Here is a 22,916-nt window from a genome sequence, read left to right on the forward strand (position 1 = left end):
AAGAAGCACTAGTGAAATACGGACTGGTAAAGAGTGACTGGTAAGAGCCTGACAGGTGAGAAGCAAACTGGTGAGAAGTAAACGGGTGAAGAAAAAACCGGTGAAGAGTGACTAGTGAAAGTGACTGGTGAAAGTGACTGGTGAAGAATGACTGGTGAAGAGTGACTGGTGAAGAGTGACTGGTGAAGAGTGACTGGTGAACTATAGGCTGGTGACAAGTAAACTGGTGAACCGTTGAAACTTTTAACTATTGAGACTGAGGATCAACTGGTGAAGTTTGAACTGGTGAAAAGTCAAATGGTGAGAAGTGAACAGGTGAACAGTAATTGGTGAGGAGTAAACGGGGAAGATTAAACGGTGAAATCGAACTGATGAAGCTAAGATGTCCAAATGTAGGCGAGTGAAGTCGACTGTTGAAAAGTAAACCGGTGAGATGTGAACCGCCAAAGATTAAACCGATGAAGGATAAATGGTGAGAGAGGTGATCAAATAGATCAAAGGTTGGATTGAGAATGCGTTTATACAGAAAATAAGTAGATTTTTAGAGTAATTCCTGCGGCTAGTTTTACCAAAGGTGATCACCGACCCGGGGACCTGGTGGTGAGGGCGGGAAGGGCATCGAAAGTGGTGAGTCAACACCCTCATTTTGCCAACTCGTCCGCCAATTCCTAGAATCTGCCGTCTTGATCATGTGACTGATGACTCATCTACATCATCACCTCAATAAACTATCATGGCCCTTTCAAACACGACCCCCCTTCCTAGAAGACACAAGCCAATAATATTTATAATGTCTAGACCTAACCCGTGAAAAAAATACATCAAATTGAAATTCGGGCCACCAAGTCTCATGGCATACTCATCAGCTATAGCGAGCGCAATTCCCAAAGAAAATAATGCGATTCAAAAGCCTCCCAGTGATAATTCATTCGATGCTACTCAAAGCCTCAACCCCAATTTGAGTGAATCATACGTCAGGTTTTTTGTACTGCTTTTGTGGATATTGTCGCACGTATCTACGCCACCACCCCAACCCCTAGGGCGAAGAGAACAGCCCATGGGTGGAATACCTTTACACCGCCTGCCTTGGCCGCGCCAGGAATCTTCACGGGCGGCCGACCTGGCGCTCTCGCATCATACTATATCAAAAAGTGCTCCAAGACCTATAGCAATGTCTGGGTCGAATATCCGGGTTTTCGATCTTCCCTCAATACTGATCACGCGCCACGGCCACCAGATAAGGGGTGTGCCTAAAATGCAGCGACTGGGTCAAGCGATAGCTCGTCGCTCACAACGCATGTCCCGGTCACTTCGCCGTTCATATCTCCGCAGATCACGGCCGGGGTCGGATTGTTTATTCCGTGCCCTGAAAATCTTAGCCAGCACACTGAATCACAAACAAGACTTTCTATTGTCGCAATCGCTACCAAGCCATGCTTACTTCTTTGGATCTTTCATACTGAAACGTCTTGTAGAGGGTTCTGAGAAGGTCGTGGTGGACGGAGATCAGAAGGACTTTATAGATCTACTTACCCTAGCGGTCAACCAATACGCTTCAAAATAACATTTTATATATTTCGTCATCTTAGATTTACCTGGTGTCTCCATGTGCTACTCTAGCTGCCAGATTTTCAAGGCGAGAATAGGACCGCAGAACAATAGCTGTATTTCAAACTTAGACTTGCATATGGCAACTAGGAGATAGTGTAATCGACTGAATTCGATGTAGTCATTCCAAAAAACAGGTACTTTTTCCAGCCTGCTCGAAAGCACTAAAAATTGATTCCTCTGCTCAAAACTTTTGTCATTCCAGAAATGCTTCGCATTCAATTTCTCTTCGCTTGTGTACAAGGCTTGATATGGAAGACATGACATGACCAGCTAGTAAAGTGACCTAGGGTTAAAGTTTCAGCCACCAGAAGGCAATCTGCACGTATTCATAGTATAATGCCTTATACTATCAAACGGAGGAATCGGGATATGGGAATGGAGCCGTGCTCTTCGAAATTGCAGGAGGAGGAAATGGGGCGGACTCAAAACTGCTCGGAAACGGGGCTGACTCGAAGCTGTTCCCAGGATCATCTGGTGGATAAATGTAGGGTGTGCTTTGGTAGACACGAAATTCAGACCCATGGACTCCAGGACTGGCAATGGTCCAGTTCGAGCTGTCCAATCCTAGTGTATAGAGAGTCGGTGTGTCCTCGTCGTTATTCTCGCTAATATGCGGAGTGCTGTCTTCCAGAAGCTCGGGCCACAGCAGCTGGCCACTCATGGCATCATGATCCATTAAATAACCAAAGAACTTCTTGAATACCGATATACGGAGAAATCTCGATGTGACACGCGTCTCTCTGCTTCTTTCCTTCAGCGATACCACTGATAGAGCGTATCGGTCGGCTTCCACAGTATCCACCGAGGGTTTGCCACTCCTTTTCTTGACATCCACTTCTTCTAATGGATTTTCAGGGTGGTCGCAAGGTATTTCGGATGGTAATATGACTGGCGGGGCTGAAAAATCGAAAGTATTGGGTGTTCGGAGACCCATGACCACCATTTTCATGTAGAAATGCTGCCAGAAATCTGTACAGCTGGGGAGAGGCAAGTGCTGCCGGCTAGACGCTGTTCCGAACGCCGGACTACTTGATGATTGGAGCCGCCTCCAATCGGTCATTTCGAATCCATACTGGAAGCTGAAGCGCCAGAGCTCCAGAATGTAAGTTCGAAACCTGGCCTTTAGGGCTGCTGGGTCGAGCGTTGATCCTATCTCCCATAATCCATGAACACCATTGTCGATTGTCAGTTTATCATCAGCACTATTTGGTTGGAGAAATAGCTGCTTCATGACACTTTGTGGTACTTCCAGATAGAGACGGTCTCTGAAAAAAGTCTTTAACGATGGAATTGGAGAGTCGATCTCCTTCAATCGGTTCCAGATCTCCCGTCGATCATTTTCTGAAAAACTGGGGAAAAGCACGCCTTCGTCAAACTTCTTCTGCAAGAATTCTTTGTCCTTTTTGGAGACTTTAGGGACTCGGGACTCGATGAGGTTGACAGTAACACCGTCAATTAATTGTAAGCTCTGGATGTGGCCTCCAACAATCCCTAGGAATGTGGTCAAAATACTTCTCCAATAGCACGAAATTGCCTGGTTTTCCAGTTTTATTAGCCTCTGGTCCACCGAAATCTGGCACCGGAAGTCTAACGTACCTCGTCACAGTGCATAGCGGTAACTTTGTGCAGGTTTCCAATCTGCATTCCATCCCAAAGCCCTGGAATGGCAAGTAGCGAGTTCAACTGACGGGTCAGGAACTGGTTCCTGAAGAATAATCTCAGATACTGTCCTTTCTTGCTTCCTGCGACTGACTCTAGGGCCGCCCACCAGCATTCCGCTGCCCGTTGATTCTCGGGCCCGTCAAGACGACCCTCATAGTAATTGATACGCTCATATATCAACCCATCTGATGGCCGATGCTCGTTTGAAAATCGTTCTCGTAATGATTGGAGGAGCCTTCCCTGGAGCTCGTGGGCAGTTGCATTGAGGTTATCTGAAGAAGGTAGTTATTAGTCAGAGGAGATCAGGCTTTGAGTCAATCAAAAGGATCCGTACCAGGCTCTTCCTCGGTCAGATAGACATCCACCACCCACCACTGGTTGTTGAATGCGAGTGTGTTTCTGGCAGCTACAATTAGATTCTCGTGGTCTAACGCTCGTAATCCGTAATCCAAATCCACACTCAAGCTAGGAAGGATCCCGTTGTCCGACCGCGGATGCACCCGATGTTGCCAGTCTGCCTGGGATACTATGACGGACACATGATTTTCCTTCATCAAACGATTGCAACCTTGTATTTTCAAGATTCGTTCGAGACGGCGAACATTCCGACGCTGATCCATACGTCGCTTAAATCCCGTTTCAAAGACGAGATGGGACATATGCACCCTGGCCGATAGCTTGAAGCGACTCTTAGCATAAGCATAGAGTCTACACTCCAGGTCATCCGTTTCTGACTGACCAGGAGACGCCATGTAGAGTACTTTCCGAGAACAGAACTGGAAGAGAGACGGTTCGGGAAGGCCGAAGTTGTAGACCTACTTCTTGCTACTTGGCTGGAGTTCTCTTGATGTTTTATATCGTGTGATATATTGGGCATGTAGTGAAACTTTCGACCTCATAGATTTGGCACAAAGTTGGCACATACCTTCAAGTATAAAACTGACATTATGATTTTCTGATGCCGACCACCTCCTTATCGCTTGAAGTACAATATTGTGCTGTAGACAGCCAATACTGCGACACTAGACTCATAAAATTTCGACAAAGAGACATTCAGAAATTTACCTCACATTAAATCCGCCCATGATAGGAAATTTGAGAGGCTTTGAGATCTTCTGAATATATATATACATTCTCCTCCAAATTGTCAGATACACATTCTCTCGACCGTCTCTGGTATATGAAAAATATTCTAGAGCAATGAAGCTCCGAACAATACCAAGGCTAGATCGGCTTGTCTCAGCTGCTGCCTTGTCGCTTTCGATCGCAGTCTTCCCCTGTCTGATCTTGATATTTGTCAGCTGCTCCTCACCCTCCACATCCCGCGAGCTTTATTTTCTTAAGGTAGGACGGTTTTCAAGCATTCTTCCGACCAAAGGTTAATTTATAGTATAGGTAGATCTAACGGACTTTCCTAATATCGACCATTTATTGTCCCGCGGGTCTATTGGGATTGAGGATGTGGGTTCCTCGGCTATTGTTCATGACGGAGCAAATGCGGTCAACAATGTACCCTCGACTGCCCGTGAGGGTGCAGATGAAGCATCTTCAAAAACATCGTCGGCGATTCATCATACCATTCAATCGGAAGCTGATAAGCTGAAATCCCACATTCCACAACACTATTCAGTGGGTCTTTGGAGCTATTGCACATCTGGACATAACTCTGAGTCCACCTGTTCGGACCCTAGCTTGACATTTGCTTTTAATCTGTCTTCCACGCTTAGTTCCACTGTAGCAAAAATGGAAAAGGTGCTCCAGCCGGTAGGCGAGTCGACAATATCGGGTTATCGCCAGATCTCTCACGCCATTATCTATCTATACATATCTAGCCTCGTTGGAAATACGCTAGTAGCCGCCCTTGGCATTCAAAAGACTTTCTTTGACAGAGGGGACAGGCTTTTGTCCATCCTCAGCCCGGTATGTGGGACTCCAAGTGAATCTGACGAATAGATGTGGCTGACCATGCTAGCTGTCTGCGCTTTTTATCACGACCGCGACGGTTGGGGTGACAGTGATGTACGGACTATTTGTCACCGAAGTAAAAGCTAAATTAAGTGATATAGGTGTCAAGGCAATCCTTGGCTCACGACTTTTTGGGGCCGCATGGCTGGCAGTTTTCCTATCTATCGGATCATCGATCATTTGGTTGATACAGCTCTTTTGTTGCTGTATTTGATGCCACACCCATGCGAAGATGACTAGGTCATTTGCGTTTGAAGTGGAAGATTCGAGAAAAATCGGCTTTTTAGTTGAATGGACATGGGTGCCATAGCCTATCTGAATGTACTATGCACACCACAAGATTATAAATATTGTTTGGTTTCAAGTATACTAGATGAGGTGTCTCCCAATGTTTCGAACTGAGTCGATTTTTTTTTCTGTCTCGTCTGGCCCGTGTGTGTCCTTAAAGTCTTACACTTCATGTAGTTTCTCGCAGGAGACTTGGTTGAGTATTTTATTCAGAAACCGCGAGAATTACAGGTAGGATCGAAAACAGTTTCACCAGCTGCAAACACACAGATTCTTTCTCGAACTCTCATTCCAAACACGCTAATCTGTATCTCGCTTAGCGTTGTTTTAAGTATGGAATTGTATTGAAATATCGTATCGTGCGGGGTCCAGGTTAATATATTACGTGAAACCCGCTTACATTCGATCCGGGGACCTCATTGCGACTTATGACAGGATCCCCACTCTTGTCATCTCCTTCTTACACTGGGTAGAAACGCTTTCGAGTGATAAGTCAATTTCCCTCACTTCATGCACTCTAAAACAGTCGCCTATAGAAAGCGATTTGGGAATGTTCAAGCTCAAGGAAGAAATTGGTCTTGGAGAATTGGATATGGGAGTATCTAGTTTATCTACGAGCTGATATTAAGTTGTCCGTTTCCCACGCCAGCAATGTTCGAGAAGTAGATAGAGTTTGCGGATGATCTGAGCCAAGTTTTTGTCTTCGCTTGGCCAAGCATTTCCGTAGCAAGTTGGTTGCTTGAGCATCGTGAACTGAATATTTCCAGGTGAAGGCTAGATTGGCCATACTCGTCAGCGTGTCGGGATGATCCTCGCCGAGCTTCGTCTTGCTCGTCTCCATCACCTGCACGTCGAGCTGCTCGGCCTCTTCCCACCGGCCCTGGTTCCGGTATGTCGATGCTAGGTTGGCCATGCTCGTCAGCGTGTCGGGATGATCCTCGCCGAGCTTCGTCTTGCTCGTCTCCATCACCTGCACGTCGAGCTGCTCGGCCTCTTCCCACCGGCCCTGGCCCCGGTATGTCGATGCTAGGTTGGCCATACTCGACAGTGTGTCGGGATGATCCTCGCCGAGCTTCGTCTTGCGAGTCTTCATCACCTGCACAAAGAGCTGCTCGGCCTCTTTCCAGCGGCCCTGGTTCCCGTACGTTGATGCCAGGTTATGCATGCTCGCCAGCGTGTCGGGATGATCCTCGCCGAGCTTCGTCTTGCGAGTCTCCATCACCTGCACGTCGAGCTGCTCGGCCTCTTCCCACCGGCCCTGGTTCTGGTACGTCGATGCGAGGTCGGCCATACTCGACAGCGTTTCGGGATGATCCTCGCCGAGCTTCGTCTTGCGAGTCTCCATCACCTGCACAAAGAGCTGCTCGGCCTCTTCCCACCGGCCCTGGTTCCCATACGTCGATGCCAGGTTATGCATGCTCGTCAGCGTGTCGAGATGATCCTCGCCGAGCTTCACCTTGCGAGTCTCCATCACCTGCACGTCGACATGCTCGGCCTCTTCCCACCGGCCCTGGTCCCGGTATGTCGATGCTAGGTTGGCCATACTCGACAGTGTGTCGAGATGATCCTCGCCGAGCTTCGTCTTGCGAGTCTTCATCACCTGCACAAAGAGCTGCTCGGCCTCTTCCCACCGGCCCTGGTTCCCATACGTCGATGCAAGGTTGGCCATGCTCTTCAGCGTGGAGGGATGATCCTCCCCGAGCTTCGTCTTGCTCGTCTCCATCACCTGCACAAAGAGCTGCTCGGCCTCTTCCCACCTCCCATCAAGCCAGTATGCTGTGGCCAACATGCTTGTGCTATCAATGACTTCTTCGTGTTCATCACCTAATAAAATCCTTCTTTGATATCTTGATTTTGATGCCATTTCTCTTGTATCCGTGATGTTACCGCTTTGCGATGCATACCATGCACCTCTATAAAGCAATGTAGCCCATTGTTGTAGACACTGAGGTGATGCTGGTCGCTGTGACATTGCGGATTTGACATGAGGAAAAAGTGCCCTGCACTTCACCCAGTTTTCGTATTCACCGGTGGGAAATTCGTCGCATAGGATGCTAATGAATCTATCCTTCCATCGGTCCATTTGTCCGTGAGATTTCAACCATGCGCGCGTAGTCAGTTGCACCAGCCGATGCATAGTAAATAAAGTGCTGTTCTCACTGATGGATATGAATGAGTAATTCCTTAATGTTGTAACATCATCTTCAAATCCGGGGTCTCCATCGGATTCAGATGACTCCCCATCACTGGAGCCGTCAAAGAGTTCTGGACCAGAGTTGCAGTTAGCCTCAGGCCGAAGCCGAATAAGGTTTTCTGGTATCCCTTGCCGGTCAAAAAAGCTCATGAATGAAAGTAACTCTGCTGCAGACGGATTTGTTTGGCGAAGATGATTGAAAGATATTTGCCACGTCACCAGAATTGAATTCTTTGCTTCCCAGTCCCGGGAGAGGCGACCTGCCTCTTTCTCCAGAAGTCTTGTCGCTTTACGGTCACTCCCTTCGAAGTCTGCTAGGTATTGGGATACCGAATAACGAGGCGCCCGGTTTCGAATATGGCTAGCGGCCTGTATGATCGCTAGCGGCATGAATTCCAACGCGTTCACTAATTGTAGACATTCTTGGCTTTCCTCTAGCTGGTTAAGCTTTCTTCGAAGAAGCTCCAGCGACTCAGCCTTTTCCATCGGTTCTACTTTTATAAGGTTCTCATGGTCGACCATTTTCAACGCAACCTCTCTGCTCCGACTCGTAATAATGATAGATCCATTTTGTCTTCGAGGAACATACTCCAAGAGTGGCTTTTTTGTTAAGCCGTTCGTTGGGCCGATCGTTGGATCTCCCTTCTTGCCTGCCGTCGGAAGCGAGCAAAGGAACTTATCGTCATCGACATTATCAAGAATACAAACCCATTTCCCTAACTTCTCATCCCGGAGCCTGTTCTCGACCAGTTTAAATATGTTAACTTTCGGATCCTGGCGACCGTGGATTTTGACCTGATCCGCTATGTCCCGGAAACTTTGCTCGAATCGAGCTTCGTTACTTGCATGGACCCAGAAAACCCATGTCGCTGGCGATATGGACCGGACCTGATAGGAGTATTCGATGGCAAGCTGTGATTTCCTTCGAGTTGTGAGCAAAAGCCTACGTTCTCGTCGCTCTACACTCACCCGACACCGCCGAGGCCCACCAACGCGACTCTCGATCCTCCCCCTGGCACCGAGATTTTGTCATGAATCTGATGGAGCAGCGTGTCGCGAGTGACAAATTCCGGATCGCGCGGGAATGGGACAGTTGATAGAGGGCTAGGCGGGGTTTCCGGTCGCTCTGGGGTCGGGCGGTGGTCATTATTAAGCCGACTTGCGACCGTGTCCAATTCCTGACTTACCCGGCGGCAAATGGATTTCAGCGTGGATCGAGCCGCTGCTGTGTCCAACCTGTAGTCCATGATTGTAGTCTCCAAATGATACTGATTCCATTATGAAATAAAGTGCCTTGTGTATGGATTATGGCAGGAATGCTTCTTGGACCCCACAAGCTGAAAGAGGGGCAAGTTCTCAGCCTCGTCATCATGTGACACAAGAGCACAAGCCAGGAACTTCCCCCCCACGGCTTACCGAATGACAATCTGTCGATCATATTTCGATATGGGGTGGGGCTGGCACTGTTCCTGGGCACGGATCGACCCGTTCCAGAAAGTCAGATCCAGGCAGCCCGCTGCAGTCTGCCATAAGCAGCCAAAAATTTCCAGATCAAATGCTTTAACCTCACCATCAGAAGAGACTTTTGCTTCCCAGTGACTTCAAGCGCATATTCTAAGAGCCAACCGGATTACAGCTTGTGATTGATACATTTGATTGAGAGATGATGCGCCGCTCTCAACTGCCTTCTTTTTGAGGGCCGCAGCTTGGAGAGGGACCCGAAAGCTCCCAGGAACACCGACTGTGCCAAGTCACGTGCATTTTCTAATAGATGGCATCCCCCAGACCTTTCACCCAAAATCTTTTCACCTGCTCCCTAAGCAGAGGGGTGAGTAAGGGTGAGCAAATGGTTCGGTTACAGTATCCTTCACATTCGGTGAGCGCCCGGCCATCTCTTCCGCCAAATCCCTCCTCCCCCAACCTGATTCTCCTACGGTCTCTCCGCAACATGGCACCAAGACTCCCCCTCTTAGAGCTTGAGATGATTCAAGATATGATGTTGAGCAATCACTAACTGCCTCACAAATGGCGAAAGCTGCTGAAGCAAGCGTTCAGTCATTAACATCAGCAACAACCTTCGCTGGTTAGATACCACATTGACAGGGCGAATCCCCATTGTTTGCCTTGTTTGCAGGATCAACGTTCTAGAAGCCTGCGAGGCCGTACAAGATTATTACAAATGCTATTTTCACACTGTCATTTACAATTGTATTGGAATACAGCCAAGAAAGGGGTTCTGGGATAGATTAACCGTAATAGGTATAGCGAGGTTTCAAGAGCAGGATCGGGAAAAAATCTCTGTGTGCAAGTGGTGAATCTGATTTCGATTCCCCCTGTATCTCCCGACCACTTGACATATTTCCATTATTTCCGAGATCGCCAAGGCTTGAGGCCGATATCCTTTGTTGGTTGGTTTACCCCATAAGATGCCTCTGCACCAACATACCTGGTCCTGATTGGGTCCAAAGTAACTCGGGCTGAGTAGGATTGGTCGATGCGACAGAGAACATTCCATCTTTTTTCGGACTCGCATGCTTTTTCAATCATACTAAATATCGTATTTTGCAGGGACCACAGGATTTCGTGGCCAGAACTGCGCGGATCATTTGGTGAGTCGGAGTTGTAAAGACGTTGCAGATCATGAGATGCGTTTTCTGCGAGATCTTGCAACAGCTTAAAAAGTGCGTAGCAGTCGCGGTAATAAGCATTCTCGACACGCTGCTGGCCTAACTCGCGCTCAAGTTGCGCAATTTCATCAATTGTCGCCATGACGTGACATACGAAGGGTTTGTGTCTCGGTCCATCGGTCCTATCTACTTATCTCGCAAAACCCTCTTCTAGCGTTGACGGTGAGGTGAAAACTGATCAGAAAACCTTCAAAATGATCAGACCGTTGATCTTCGATTTTCGTATAAAGTTGCGGTGACCACCGTGCCGCAGTCTACGGCTGCCACCATTTTTCGATCTTCTCTGAGAAAAAGCCGGATGCTAGCGTCAGCACCTCACTGGAATATAAAACTGCCAGCTCCCCCACGCTTTATCCATTCATTACACAGAAAACATCTCCTCCACGAAAACATGTTTTCCAATGGCCAGAATGTCCGCGACTGTGCCCTGGGGGCCTCGATAGGGATATTCGGCTTCTCATACTTTTTAATCTATGCGTTGCAATTTTTCATTTTCCACTTCCCTTCGACCCCCGGGGAAATCATTGTCGCCTTGTCCGTGACGGGATTTGGGATTGGGACTGCCCTTTGGTATTTGAGTCTCATCTATCACCACGTGATTCGTGTGTTCGAGTATGAGGATACCAAAGATGAGCATGATTCACCCCAGCTCGGTCGTCTTTTTCTTCTCTGGGTTGTCACACTTCCGACGATTCCATTCTTATTCTCAGGCCAGCCATTGCTACAAATTTGGTATATCTCGTCTTTGACGGGTATCACAGTGGGAAACTTACCTCGCTACCTGTTTCAAGGGCAGACTGATGACGATGACGCCCCTTTGACTCATTGCTCGCTCCATTTGGCATCTGTCAGCCTGGTTGCATTAATGCCGACTATCCATGCACTCGCGAAACCTATCTTCACACAATACCAATTGCAACTGGCGAATTCTTTTGGCGAATTGATGATTGGGGGTCTTCTTGGAAGAATTTTGTATCTTCTTCGGCCTCTGGAAAGAATGGGAGTTGCCCAGAACTGGCACCCGAGCCTGCATGGAATGCATCTGATTTGGACTTATACTCTCGTGTCATTCTCCAACGCGCTGCTGCAAGCAGCGATCCGCCATTGACACTGATGCTTGTTTTACGGTGGATATCTGGCTATCTTCTGGTCCGAGCTCACTCGAACACTGGAGCAACATTCTGTGACACTGCCCTCGCCCTGCCAGAGGGGAGTGCAATGCAATCCGTTCGATATTCAGGTTAGGTAGTCTTTCTTAAACTTCCTTTCCAAGAGAGCAAGACCTTTTTCAAATTCAAATATTAAATTAAACAGACACCCAACATGGCTCCCAACATGGCTTTTCATCTTTGTTCTGAGTGATTCCATACATTTCATTGTCAGCAATTACCGAAGACATACTGCCAAAGAGCAATGAAATAAATTGATAGATCGAGGCCTAGTAATCTATTCTACAAAGTGAATTTCTGTACCACTTAGGTGTCACAGACTCAAGCATAATATTAGATGAAAGCCTTGTTGGTGGCATGAAGACTTATAAACCAAAGTGCGATAGAAAGACTTGGACCTTGTTTTGACTGGCGGATCCCGTCCGGTGATCATGTGCAATCTAACATAATTTACGCATACTTAACCATTTTCTCTCCCTTGATCTAAGAAGAATGAAAGATTAAGCAGAGGGTGTCTATGAATTCCAACTTGACTGAAAATAGGCTCGGTCAAGTTCTCCTTGCCGGGCCGCTATGGCCGCGCATGTATAGTAAGCAGCTTTCTATCCCTTCACGGAGAGCTTCTTATATTACCATGGCGTTGAGCAAATTAAGTCCTAGTTGATACGCTCAAGCGAGCTCCCAGGATCTCTCTTTGAAAGCTCATTATTATTACAGAATCTCGACTTTGTCTCCATCTATGTGTACAAATTGGAAAGTATATCTCCATTAATTTGTTTGCGAAGAAACAAAGTCAAGTTTTCATCCTGTATTATGCCTTCCAAAGAACGGTTTCAATATGCAGCCTACTGAGAATCGTCTATGATAGTCAGACAAACCCTAATATGGCAATCAAGAGATAAAACTCTTTTGTGAATGTGCTTGTGTTACAATGCGTCCCGAAACTGGCGCAACCAGCTACACTCTTCAGTTTACTTTTCTGTGTCTTGGCACAAGAGATACTAGTCTATATTGGGAATTCTTCCGGAGTCTTCTGTAGTGACCGCTTGTATTTATTCGTTAGTAAAATACATAATATTTCCAGATGTGCTTTAGCATGTAAATTCAATACATCCGGCACCTATTTTCTTCTCCGGACAAACAAGTAATTCCCTCATCAAAGATTCAGCAATCTCTACTCACATGGTACGGTGGAAAAATATGGCTGGTCCCTACCGATAATAATGCCAGTCAGTTGAGTGCATTGTAGCATATATATAGGAGCCTAAAATTAGAAGCAGGGAGCCGTAGAAACTTGCACGTAGCGTCTCAAACGTTGCAAACAAAGCAACAGCCGAACTGGCGAGATGCCCCTACTTCCCCTTCTCTTCCTTGTCACTCCTCTTCTCTGACGGTTTCATTGTTCCCCGGGAGGCATAAGCGCAAACGCGTTACACTCACATTCGAAATTGGCTTCCATGTTTCACACAAACGAATTGTTTCAGGGGCCCAAAATCGAGACACTCTATGCCGAGTACAATTAGCGTAGAGGCAGGAGCTCGATCGCCAACTTTACAACGCAAGGTTGCTTCAAGACATTATTGTACCAGCTGTAAGTTGCAGGTACGCAAAGCATATAATCGCGAATTACGTGACAGTTGATAGACGAAAGTGCATTACAAAAGCAAGTTCGCCATGCTGAAAATTGAACAGTCTCGTGCGCGTCCGCCTTCATGATTGAGAAAGAACAGGATTATGTATTATCTAATCTAATCAGAACCAACATGAGCTATCCATAGTTTGATCGTGCCGTCTCTTCTTCGTTGATGACAAGGTGCATTGGAGCAAGGCAGACTAGCTGATCACGTCTGATGTCAAACATATATCGTGGAAAACGCCCTCAGATACTGCCAACATATACACATGATGATATCGATTCCTCTTGTATTCGTCTGATGAAAATAGAAAGCTAGACGTGCCACATCCACTATTGTTGTACCCGGGCATGCCGCGCTGAAGAAATCTTTTTTGGAACGCGGGAAATCCTTTTTGGAGCGCGCGAAATCTCTCCTGCCCCGAGGACTTTATCCAAACTCCCGCGATGAGAACGTAAAGCGTTAACCGTGCTTGGACCAGGTCGGCTAGGAACTCTAGAGACTGTTTCAGCGAGGATATCCAGAGAGGCTCCATTCGGGAACAGCCACCTGAATCTTTCGACATCATTTCTGTCGTAAGATTCTTGACAGAGCCTGTTAATACCACCTGGAACTTCTGTGTAAGATGCACCATGATGAGTCAACCAGCTTAATTGCCTTTGGTAATCGTTTGAACGAGCCGCACGCTGAACAAGGTCGCCGCACGGAACAAACTTCAGTGAAGCTCCACGTTGGACCAGAATATCCAGGCCCTGAGTCACACCATTTTTGCGATAGGCGTATGATAAAATGTGGCCTCGCGATATGTAATGGCATTTTCTTAGTTGGCATTTCTCATACCATTCTTCCAGCCTCTCACATTTAAGAGCCTTGAGATTCTCCAAGATGGGTATCAGAGTACCACAGCCGAATAACGACCACGTTCGACTACAAGTCTTGCGGAACTGTAAGAAATCACGCAAGTCAAGGTTCATCGCGATTAAGTCCAAGGTCTCTGGTGGAAGAGAGTGAAAGATGGCCATTATAGACCTGGTATGACCGATGGTGTCTATGGAATACCAGTGATTGAGAAATACTGACGGGATCTATCACGATTGAGTGTCGTGGGTTGCCGTTGACGTGTCGGGACTGAGCAAAAGTGAAAGACGCCTTGCAGGGGAAGCTTAGATATATAGATGACACATCTCATCACGTGATGACGTCCTTAGTTCCACTACTGTTTGATTTGTTTGCAAGGGTCAGCCGTTCTTCCAGTCATATCGCTGAGCTATAGGAATCAAATAAATAACTGCATCTGCTTGGTCCGCGGCATAATCCATGGTATGACCAAGACAATTCGAAATAGTGGGAGTGGGACCTACGTTCCCAGGGATGAGATAAAAACTAAATGTCCGTCATTGTTCGGGCGGCTGTCTAGGTTGGTAATCTAAGGATATTAACGTTAATGATCCTAGATGAGTATCAGTGGCTGGTAATTACAGTAAAATTGACGTATTGATCCTGTCAGATATTTTACTGTTCTCTACTAACGTGTACGGGTGACCTTATCAAGCCATATCGGGACTAAGTAGTTTTACCATTGCCTTAGCATTAGGGTTCGAGATCAATTCTTTGTGTAAAACATGGAAGCCAATTTCGAGTCTCAGTGTAGAACACCCAGCTATGAGAGTTGCACTACTGATGTTACCATGATACTGTTGTGGATACTATTTGAAATCGACCGACCGACCCGCACTTTGCAATTAGGACCAAGATATACTTTCTGACAGGTCTCGGACTGACTTCAACTGTATCGTATCCTTGCTTAGCCCGCTCTGGGCTAGGACGGCGACGATCCCCTGTGCCACATGGTAAGAAGAAGCAAAAATGATCAGCTGGGTGCTCGAGGTGAGCCTCTTGCGAATCGGAGGTCTTCAAAAACCAAGTGGGGCCGACTTCTTTGTTTGCTATCGTTGCACACCTGCGACATGGAACCTATGAGCCGCTCAATAGCAATTCCGCCACCAGGCGGGTTTCTTTGTTTGACAAACATTTCATCAGGATCAGGAAAGAAAACGACTCTATTATCAAAAGTCAAGACCATAAAATTCAGCAAGCCTCCCCTCCTAGCCGTTCCTAATCACTCTCCTTTTCGTTCATACTTTCATCTATTGATAACAACCGAAAATGCCAGAATTCAAGAGCTCTCGCACACTATTATCTGTCCCAGGAAATATTCCTATGCGAATAAAAGTCAGCCTGGATCAAGAGAAAAAGAGAAAGGTCTCTCTAACGTGTGGGGAGTGTCGAAAGAAGCGAGTCAAGGTTTGAACGCGACGCCAACTCTCCCAAGCATGTAGCTAAGGATTTTCAGTGTTCTGGAGAGAAACCCTGCACACAATGAACAGAAAAAGGTTGCGGCTGTGCTTTCGACCCTTGTTCCGATCGCCGACGCCGAAGCCATCTTCTTGAGTTGTCTCAGCTTAATCGAGTCCTTCAAAGCACTGTGGCTCAACTACGACATGGAAATTCCGACGGCATCAGGTCATTCTTACTAGCAATACCCAGCTTCCAAACGGAGCATGAAGCAATGCTATACCTCCCACACAGAAATGGTTAGAGCTGTGTTTGGAGATGGTCCCCTTGAGCACATTGTCGTGAGAGTGAATTAATATGTGTATGTAGTTTCTGACCGGCGCACGGAAGAAATTAAGGATACTAATTCAGTATTCAAGGCATTCAATCTTTCCCAGGGACTCTGGAAAGCTCTCCTAGGAAGTTGCCAGGCACCATTCTCATATATAAATTATCATTTTCCTTTTGTACTGGTAACAATTGTGTCTCAAGCATGATTTCCGAATATATTTTTCAGTCACTCCTCATAATTCCGCTCTTGTTCATATCGATCTTAAGGATATTATTTCTGTGGAATTTCAACACCAATTTTTCCAATCAAAAGATTCACTTGGCTTTGGGTTTCTCTAATGTGACTTTATCTGCAACTCTAGTATGCCTTTTCTGGAGCCATAGGCTGCCACTATGGCGTCAAATTTTTCTTGGGGTTGCTTCGACTCTCCCGTCGTCACATGAAGTAGGTCTAAACTCTCAGGACAAAGCTTACTATTGAGCTAATTTCCGCCAAGTTCCTCCGAGTCAACTGTCAGCAGCAGACCAACCCACTTGTACCGCAAGTTGCGGAACGGTTATTTCTTGTATGTTTCTTCATATCTACAACTCTGAAAATAATAAGTACATTTTTCGGAGCATTTCTTCTAGACAGTACTCACTATTTGATCCTTTTCTTAATTTTTTCTTGGGCATCACAGCTTGGTATTTGTGGCTAGGAAGGCTTGCGACGCAAACAAAGACACTTCTGCGCGGGATTATTGCTCATTTTTCCTGTTTATCTGTTCTATTGCTCGCTACTGCTATTCTAGGCACAGTGTCAGGGCTATGGAGCATAGCCATTGAGGTAAGAACTTCGAAAATGAGCCTCTTGAAACTAAACTGATGGATTGCAGATCCAGCTGATACTCAGTTCTGCGTGCGCAATTTCCTTGCATTTTTTTACTTCACGTGCTCCAATCCAATCGGACTGAAAGGCGACACTATGGAGTTAATCGAGTGAGACTTATTTCGAGAAAACTATGAAACTTTTGAACTGATAGTCTATGTACTTCTGAGTTGCGATTATGTGATAAGAAAACAAAATCCAGGTGGCCAGGAAGTTTTTCTCTTTTTTTTTTTTTTTTTTTTTTTTTTTTTGGCTGTAGCCAAGTTGAATGATTGAATTATTTACCTGTGGGCTCTACCATCCAGCAGGTTCTGTACTGATAAAGAATTCATCGAGCTATGCGTGAAGATTCTACTGTGTATCGTATGATCACACTTCAATGGTTTTTTATTTATTTTTTTCATTCCAACCCACAAACTATATAGCATCTTAAAAAAGCACAAAAATAACCCTTCGCGTGCATCTATGCCATCTTCTACCACAAGTTTTAAATTTGAGATTCCAAAAGTTTGGCTTGTCGGTGCGGCGTAGGGCGAAGTCGTTGCAGCCAAATGAGGCGATCGGTGCAGCTCTCTAGGGAGCCTCCCTTGCTTTTAATCTTCTTACCCGGGCGGCTTGAGCTGTAGGGGTTGACTGAGCTAGTCACTAGCGACACACTTGGTCCAAGCGCACTCTTCCGGAGCCTGATCCGAAGAATTGTCTTCGGCTGCTCGACGGATTTGAAGCCGATGACACTTCCATCAATTTTGCTGGCAGTGAAAGGCGATTTCTCCTTTGGATTGTATGCTCGCGAAGACATCAAATGAGCACGTCTTGAAAGAGCTGTGTCTGACTTGTTTCTGCCTCCAGTACGGCGAGACTGGCGAGTGTAAGGAGCCATTTTGGTGAAATAATGGAAATAATGGATGCGTAATCAGTCAAGTAAGCCCCAAGGATTTCAAAATGTACTTATACTCCTTTGGCAATGTCATTAGGCTAATGAAGTGCCAAACAACTGAAACATGAGGTAGAGATTCTCTCATATCGCGCTTCTTCCCTGCCTCATGTAATACTGGCACCTAATCTCAGGAATCTTGAATTTATTGATCTCAATATAAATGAGTCAGTTCTTGCTTGGCCTGGATTGACCGAAGATTTCCAGATGTGTTATTTCTGATGACGGCTCTTCCCAACTTTCCATACCTTGTTAGCAGTTGTTGTTCACGAGTGATTCTCAGGTTATTTCTCAATAACTACTGCGAAAAGGTAATCGACAATCTTCATCAACTGTGTTGGCAAATCGCTTGTATAAGGGGAGCGGCATTACTGGGGTTGCCTCACAATGCCCGTGGCCTCACGTGATGTCAAGAACGACATTGCTGAGGGCGTCTTCTTCCTACGAGAGTCAGTTGCTTGCCTCTGTGAGTAAGCTCATCACCTATCTCGCAGTCAAGCCTCATTTTTGCCCCTCTCACCTTCCATCTATATATAGAAATTACTACAGCACAAATGCAGACACTAACTCCCGACAAGGGAGCACGAACGGGCTCTCTCTGATGTCACGATGTGCATCGCAATAACAGGTGACCCGTTATGACCAAATCACGCTCTTCTTGCCTCTATTGACTATGTGAGGTCACCAATAAAGGCCTGAATATAATGAGAAGCTTGCGTCGCTTTCTTGACTTGAGTCCTAGGTTGGCGGTTGTAGCCGCTGGAATTTGGAAGTGCTACTAAATCAATTTCAGTAAAATATGAGAAAAGTGTAAATTTCGTTGCTACTTCAGTTCTTCGCTTTCAACATCACATGGAGGGTCCCGGTGTAATTTGATCTTCGGTGATATTGCTTGCAGATATATTCGCACTCTCCGCATATTCTATTTTCTTTCACAATTGAAGCTCTCTTTATTCCGACTTTTCGCCCTTTTTCTAATGTTGTTATGTTGTTCTACATAACCGCAAACTTGAGATGGCGGCTGAGAAACTCATATATCAGACTTTGCCGAAATTTGGGATAATGACAGCTCGAGGTCGCCCGAAAACCCCGGCCAGTCATCGAATTTTTGCTCCGAGTTATCGTCTGAGAGACTGGGTGGGGGTGAAATGACATCCACTGACTGGTGGCTATTATCTCGTGCCTCATGCAGCGAATCATTATACTGTAGCTGTGCCTGAGCCCCGCTCGATCTTTGAGGCACGTGTCGTACCTCACCCGACGTGGCATTTGAATGATTCAATCTCACGTTGGATGAACTCGTATCATCTTGGTGAGACTGAATTTTCATCTCTGAAGTGTCAAGGTAGATTGACTTGGAAAAAAAAGAACGGAAATCATTTAACACAGAGAACTCCAGTTTCAGCTTGATACTGTAAGCCACCGTCTTGAAGCTGACTTGGATGTAGTGGAGCTTGAATTCCGTGACGAGGAGCAAAATGTTCATGAGCACAACAATGATGTTGACACAAATTAAATTGACGAGCACTTTGCGGCCCCCAGATCTGTGTAGCTCACGGCTACTTTTCAACAACAAAACTGTGTGATATATGTAAATACTGCTGATGACGATATCTTGAATGCAGAAACCAGTCAACTGGATCCGATCAAAAGTTGCAGCAGGACGAGCGAAACCTATCACTCCGTTGCTGAGGCCGAAGAACAACACTGTCATTGGGACATGAAGAATGAAAGCGTTGACAATAATCATCCACAAGATCCATCGGACTTTACATGTGGTGGACGAAAAATAATGTAGTCGTGAATAGAGAACAACAGCTTGGCCAGTCACCATGGCATACCATCCAAGTACAAATGGGATTGATGTCGGCAGGTTGGAAGACTGGGAAATGAATCGAGCCATGGCCGGAAGAGCATGCACAAGGATTCCCCAGGAGGCGGCTTGCATACTCCAAAAATATAAACCACGATATTTTCTGAAGAAGTGGAATGTGAACAAGCCGGTTTCCAGTGCACCGTAGGCTCCGATGGAATACATTGACACTATTTGAATGATTCCAATGTTCTCCATGAGCAGAGCTCTCACTGCGGGAGGTAGGCTAGCAACTTTTGCATCCATATTGTAATAGGGTTGTGATTCTGTGGGAAGAAGATGGTCGTTCTGAGGCGTGGCAGGGTTCTGGCTTTAAGTGAATGGATATCCAGAAAACCAAGATAGGAGCAGGGGGTTATATCGTGATATCATAATGCCGGACGTTCCAGCGTCAAGACAGCTCTAGAACGATATAGACTCTACTAGTCCCGAACAATGGTTTGGTTTCCTGGGAGACAATGGGTCGACCGACTTTTGTTCAATATGTAAGTCAACAGCTACTGTAAATTCGCGCTTTCTACCCTATGATAAGTATCCAGGAGCCTATGAAAAGAGTTTCAGATACTCAGCTGAAGCATGTCTCATATTGAGTCAATTGGTAGAAGTAAGCATTATGGGGATAGAATGAGAGCAAGCGCAAGATTTTTATTGCTATCTAATACTTACAGCCCATAATGATCTCCATAGGTCTTATTTACACGTTTCATATATTTCTTCATCCTCCACAAGCGAGGGCCTAGCGAGGGCCTTTTTCTGTCAGTTCTCAGACTTGGTTCATATTAGCGAATATTCTCGAAGGTTCTCAAGGTATCAAATACAGTATTTTATAACTTCCAGTATCGCTCATACTATTCCGAAGAAAATCTCTTTGCTTTACACTTTTTCAACCACCACCCATGTGCTAAGATCTACGCAGTCGAAGTACTGAACAATAAAGCTTGTGTGGCCAAGGGTCCGGGAACCATGGTTCCAGCTGAAGGCAGAGCTCGGATATCAAATCTTGGCTTTCGTCAGGCTCCTCGATGTATGCTGAAAACAGCGAGCGGAGAGGTATTTTTGCAAATGTGGATAATTCTTCTGGCAATACTATAATTAACTTATTACGCAAAGAGAGCTCTCCAGTGGCCTAGAGTCGTGACTCAGTTGCGTGTCGATTTCCATCCAGTCACTGAATCAGCCTTCTAGTGAGCCACTGACATTAGACTAGATTCGGCGAGGGCTACCAGTGATTAATACTATTGAATGTACGGCACAATTTTACGAAGCATGCCTACAGCATAATCTACCCTGGAATAACGATCGGCGTATGTCCACTTTCCCCGGGAACTTAGTAGTCCGTGAGTCTTGTCAGACAGATCTACGCACTGTTTGGTGGTAGCGTTTTTATGGCTGATTGTTTAGACTTCAGGCTCTTTTTCCACGAAATTCCAAAGATTTCATGTTGTATCCATTAATCGGGATGTTACCCTGTGTATCACCCTCAATGAATGGATCGTGCCACGGCCATCCTGCATCCTATTTAGTCCACCTTGAAGTATGTGCAATAGCCTATTGGTCGTTCTGAGCAAACTTATCCTAGAATTGACACCGCAGTAAGCTAAAATTCAATGGGTGACTGCCCCTGTCGTTCCATTGTGCTTAGTGGGAAAGTCATCGTGAGGTTCTGGGCCCCTATGGACTGATCATCCATTGGCGGAGGATCCCTGTATGGTTGCTGAGGGAACTAGCCCTCTTTTTGCCCTCATTTCAACTTCCTTGGCCTGTCAAAATGTTGGCGACGCTTCCATGGTAGTTTGAGGGATTTAGTCATGCTATGTTGGATTTTTGTATGCAGTTCAAGGGCTGTCTCGAAACAGGCTCTGCATTGGTAAAGACTGCTAGTTAGTTGTAGAAAATAAAATCAATCTCTGAGTGCGGTTCCTTTATTGAGAACAATGAAGGCAGATATGGAGTGGGGACTGGATAGTAACTCATAGATCTAACATTTGTGCGGGTCTGTCGATCATGTAACTCCCCCACAGCCAAGGCAATCACTTCCCTTTCCTACGTCTCCACTTACAGCCCGCAGATCCTGGTGCGTATTGAATACTCATGATACTGATGTTAGTGCCATAAAAAGCATCGCAAGGGTCAATATTCTGCGTTTCGCGCTATTTCGCGCCTGCTTTCCTAGGCCCCACCCAGACCTTTATAACATGGCGTCCCACAAAGCCAGCAGTTATTGACATTTTCCTCCTTTCTACTCTCAATAAATTTTCAACGAAAAAAGATATACTAGCGATGGCAAACGATCCTAGACTTACCCGAAGACGTACCAAGCAACATGCCGGTACGCCGAAATCGCGTGCTGGTAAATCCAGAAACTCGTCGAACCGCTCGATCCGGTCGGAATCCTCGGGATCTGACATTGACTCTGGCTCGTTAAGCCCAGCCACGAGCAAGATGTCCAGCGTAAGTTAAACTCTGTCGCCTCAATTCCCGTTCCTGTCATATGCCACACCAATTCCTATCACCATGTGCTATTTGCGTCCATGATTGGCCTGATACTAATACCAATTAGAAACGATCCATGAAACTTTCTGTGAGGCGACATCGGAAGTCTTCCCATCGGGAGTGTTTCAAAGTTCTAGCCGATTATGAAGAGCAGGTTGAAAGAATTCTCGCCGAGAGAGAAGATGGCAGAACAGCTAGCTCCCGGCTCATTCAAGAGCTCCACACTGAGAAGGCTCGAGAGATGTCCAACGTACACAAAGCCAATGCCGAAAAGGACTCTGCAGTCGCTGAAGTTGAGCGGCTTAAGAAGGAGACTTCGCAGCTGCGGCAGCAGCTGGAGTCTACAAACACCACGTTGCAGGACCAGGTGGCATGGGACGATATACAGCCAATCTTACACCAGACACACGGAGAAATGATCTCCGCTGCGTCTCGTTTCGCGAATTTGATCGATAGTCTTCAGAACAAACGACTGGCATCCTTCTTGCCTAGCACCGAGGTGTTCCATGGCAATTGGGCCACCACCGCTGGTCCTTCGGAACCCACCGACCCTAGCGCGCTTCCCGGGTTTTCCGGATCAAGCAACCCGCCGCTGTTTGACCCACAAGCCCTAACCTCGACCAATGAGTATGGGTCATTGGTTTAAGATCGATCGACGATCTCCCGGGGGAGGATATCGTAACCATACAAGGAAGTCTTCGCATGTCCTTTCAGATTATCCATTCATTTGCTGCGGCCTCATTTCTACCATAGTATGAACGATATTCAGGTTGATTTTGTCAATAAACTCAAAGTGCGTCTTTTTTCACTACCGAATAGTGCCGATTGGAGGGCATTCTAAGTAGTACTTTTGTCCTACTTCAATTCCATGGCTCCGTAGCTTCATACGGTTCGGGCATGACCTTTCGTTTCC

At 46.2% G+C, this 22,916-nt stretch overlaps 8 protein-coding genes across 8 annotated transcripts; 3 read left to right on the forward strand and 5 right to left on the reverse strand.

Annotated features, from left to right (window-relative positions):
• Positions 1 to 1,960: 1,960 nt before the first annotated feature.
• On the reverse strand, positions 1,961 to 4,025 carry N7481_001301 (uncharacterized protein; the record flags this gene model as incomplete). The annotated part of the gene is made up of 3 exons (XM_057260520.1): positions 1,961 to 3,145; positions 3,208 to 3,545; positions 3,608 to 4,025. 3 exons carry the CDS (start codon positions 4,023 to 4,025, stop codon positions 1,961 to 1,963), a joined length of 1,941 nt encoding a protein of 646 aa, XP_057128352.1.
• Positions 4,026 to 4,731: 706 nt separating this feature from the next.
• Positions 4,732 to 5,452, forward strand: N7481_001302 (SUR7/PalI family protein; the record flags this gene model as incomplete). Its single annotated transcript, XM_057260521.1, has 2 exons — positions 4,732 to 5,193; positions 5,246 to 5,452. Coding segments are annotated over 2 exons (669 nt in total), but the record flags the coding sequence as incomplete, so codon positions are not given.
• A 681-nt stretch (positions 5,453 to 6,133) lies between these two features.
• On the reverse strand, positions 6,134 to 8,998 carry N7481_001303 (uncharacterized protein; the record flags this gene model as incomplete). The annotated part of the gene is made up of 3 exons (XM_057260522.1): positions 6,134 to 8,642; positions 8,690 to 8,846; positions 8,908 to 8,998. 3 exons carry the CDS (start codon positions 8,996 to 8,998, stop codon positions 6,134 to 6,136), a joined length of 2,757 nt encoding a protein of 918 aa, XP_057128354.1.
• Positions 8,999 to 10,134: 1,136 nt separating this feature from the next.
• On the reverse strand, positions 10,135 to 10,489 carry N7481_001304 (uncharacterized protein; the record flags this gene model as incomplete). Its single annotated transcript, XM_057260523.1, is given in 2 exon segments — positions 10,135 to 10,150; positions 10,167 to 10,489. The coding sequence occupies 2 exon segments, from the start codon at positions 10,487 to 10,489 to the stop codon at positions 10,135 to 10,137; spliced, it is 339 nt and encodes a 112-aa protein (XP_057128355.1).
• Positions 10,490 to 10,798: 309 nt separating this feature from the next.
• N7481_001305 (uncharacterized protein) lies at positions 10,799 to 11,515 on the forward strand (the record flags this gene model as incomplete). Its single annotated transcript, XM_057260524.1, has 1 exon — positions 10,799 to 11,515. One exon carries the CDS (start codon positions 10,799 to 10,801, stop codon positions 11,513 to 11,515), a length of 717 nt encoding a protein of 238 aa, XP_057128356.1.
• Positions 11,516 to 17,190: 5,675 nt separating this feature from the next.
• N7481_001306 (uncharacterized protein) lies at positions 17,191 to 17,583 on the reverse strand (the record flags this gene model as incomplete). The annotated part of the gene is made up of 1 exon (XM_057260525.1): positions 17,191 to 17,583. One exon carries the CDS (start codon positions 17,581 to 17,583, stop codon positions 17,191 to 17,193), a length of 393 nt encoding a protein of 130 aa, XP_057128357.1.
• A 1,084-nt stretch (positions 17,584 to 18,667) lies between these two features.
• Positions 18,668 to 19,756, reverse strand: N7481_001307 (uncharacterized protein; the record flags this gene model as incomplete). The annotated part of the gene is made up of 1 exon (XM_057260526.1): positions 18,668 to 19,756. The coding sequence occupies one exon, from the start codon at positions 19,754 to 19,756 to the stop codon at positions 18,668 to 18,670; it is 1,089 nt and encodes a 362-aa protein (XP_057128358.1).
• A 2,034-nt stretch (positions 19,757 to 21,790) lies between these two features.
• N7481_001308 (uncharacterized protein) lies at positions 21,791 to 22,649 on the forward strand (the record flags this gene model as incomplete). The annotated part of the gene is made up of 2 exons (XM_057260527.1): positions 21,791 to 21,961; positions 22,071 to 22,649. 2 exons carry the CDS (start codon positions 21,791 to 21,793, stop codon positions 22,647 to 22,649), a joined length of 750 nt encoding a protein of 249 aa, XP_057128359.1.
• Positions 22,650 to 22,916: the final 267 nt, after the last annotated feature.

Source organism: Penicillium waksmanii (assembly GCF_028829765.1).
Source record: "Penicillium waksmanii strain IBT 27052 chromosome Unknown utg000001l:1.0-4852451.0:1.0-4856178.0, whole genome shotgun sequence".
In the NCBI taxonomy this organism is placed as follows: Eukaryota; Fungi; Ascomycota; class Eurotiomycetes; order Eurotiales; family Aspergillaceae; genus Penicillium; species Penicillium waksmanii.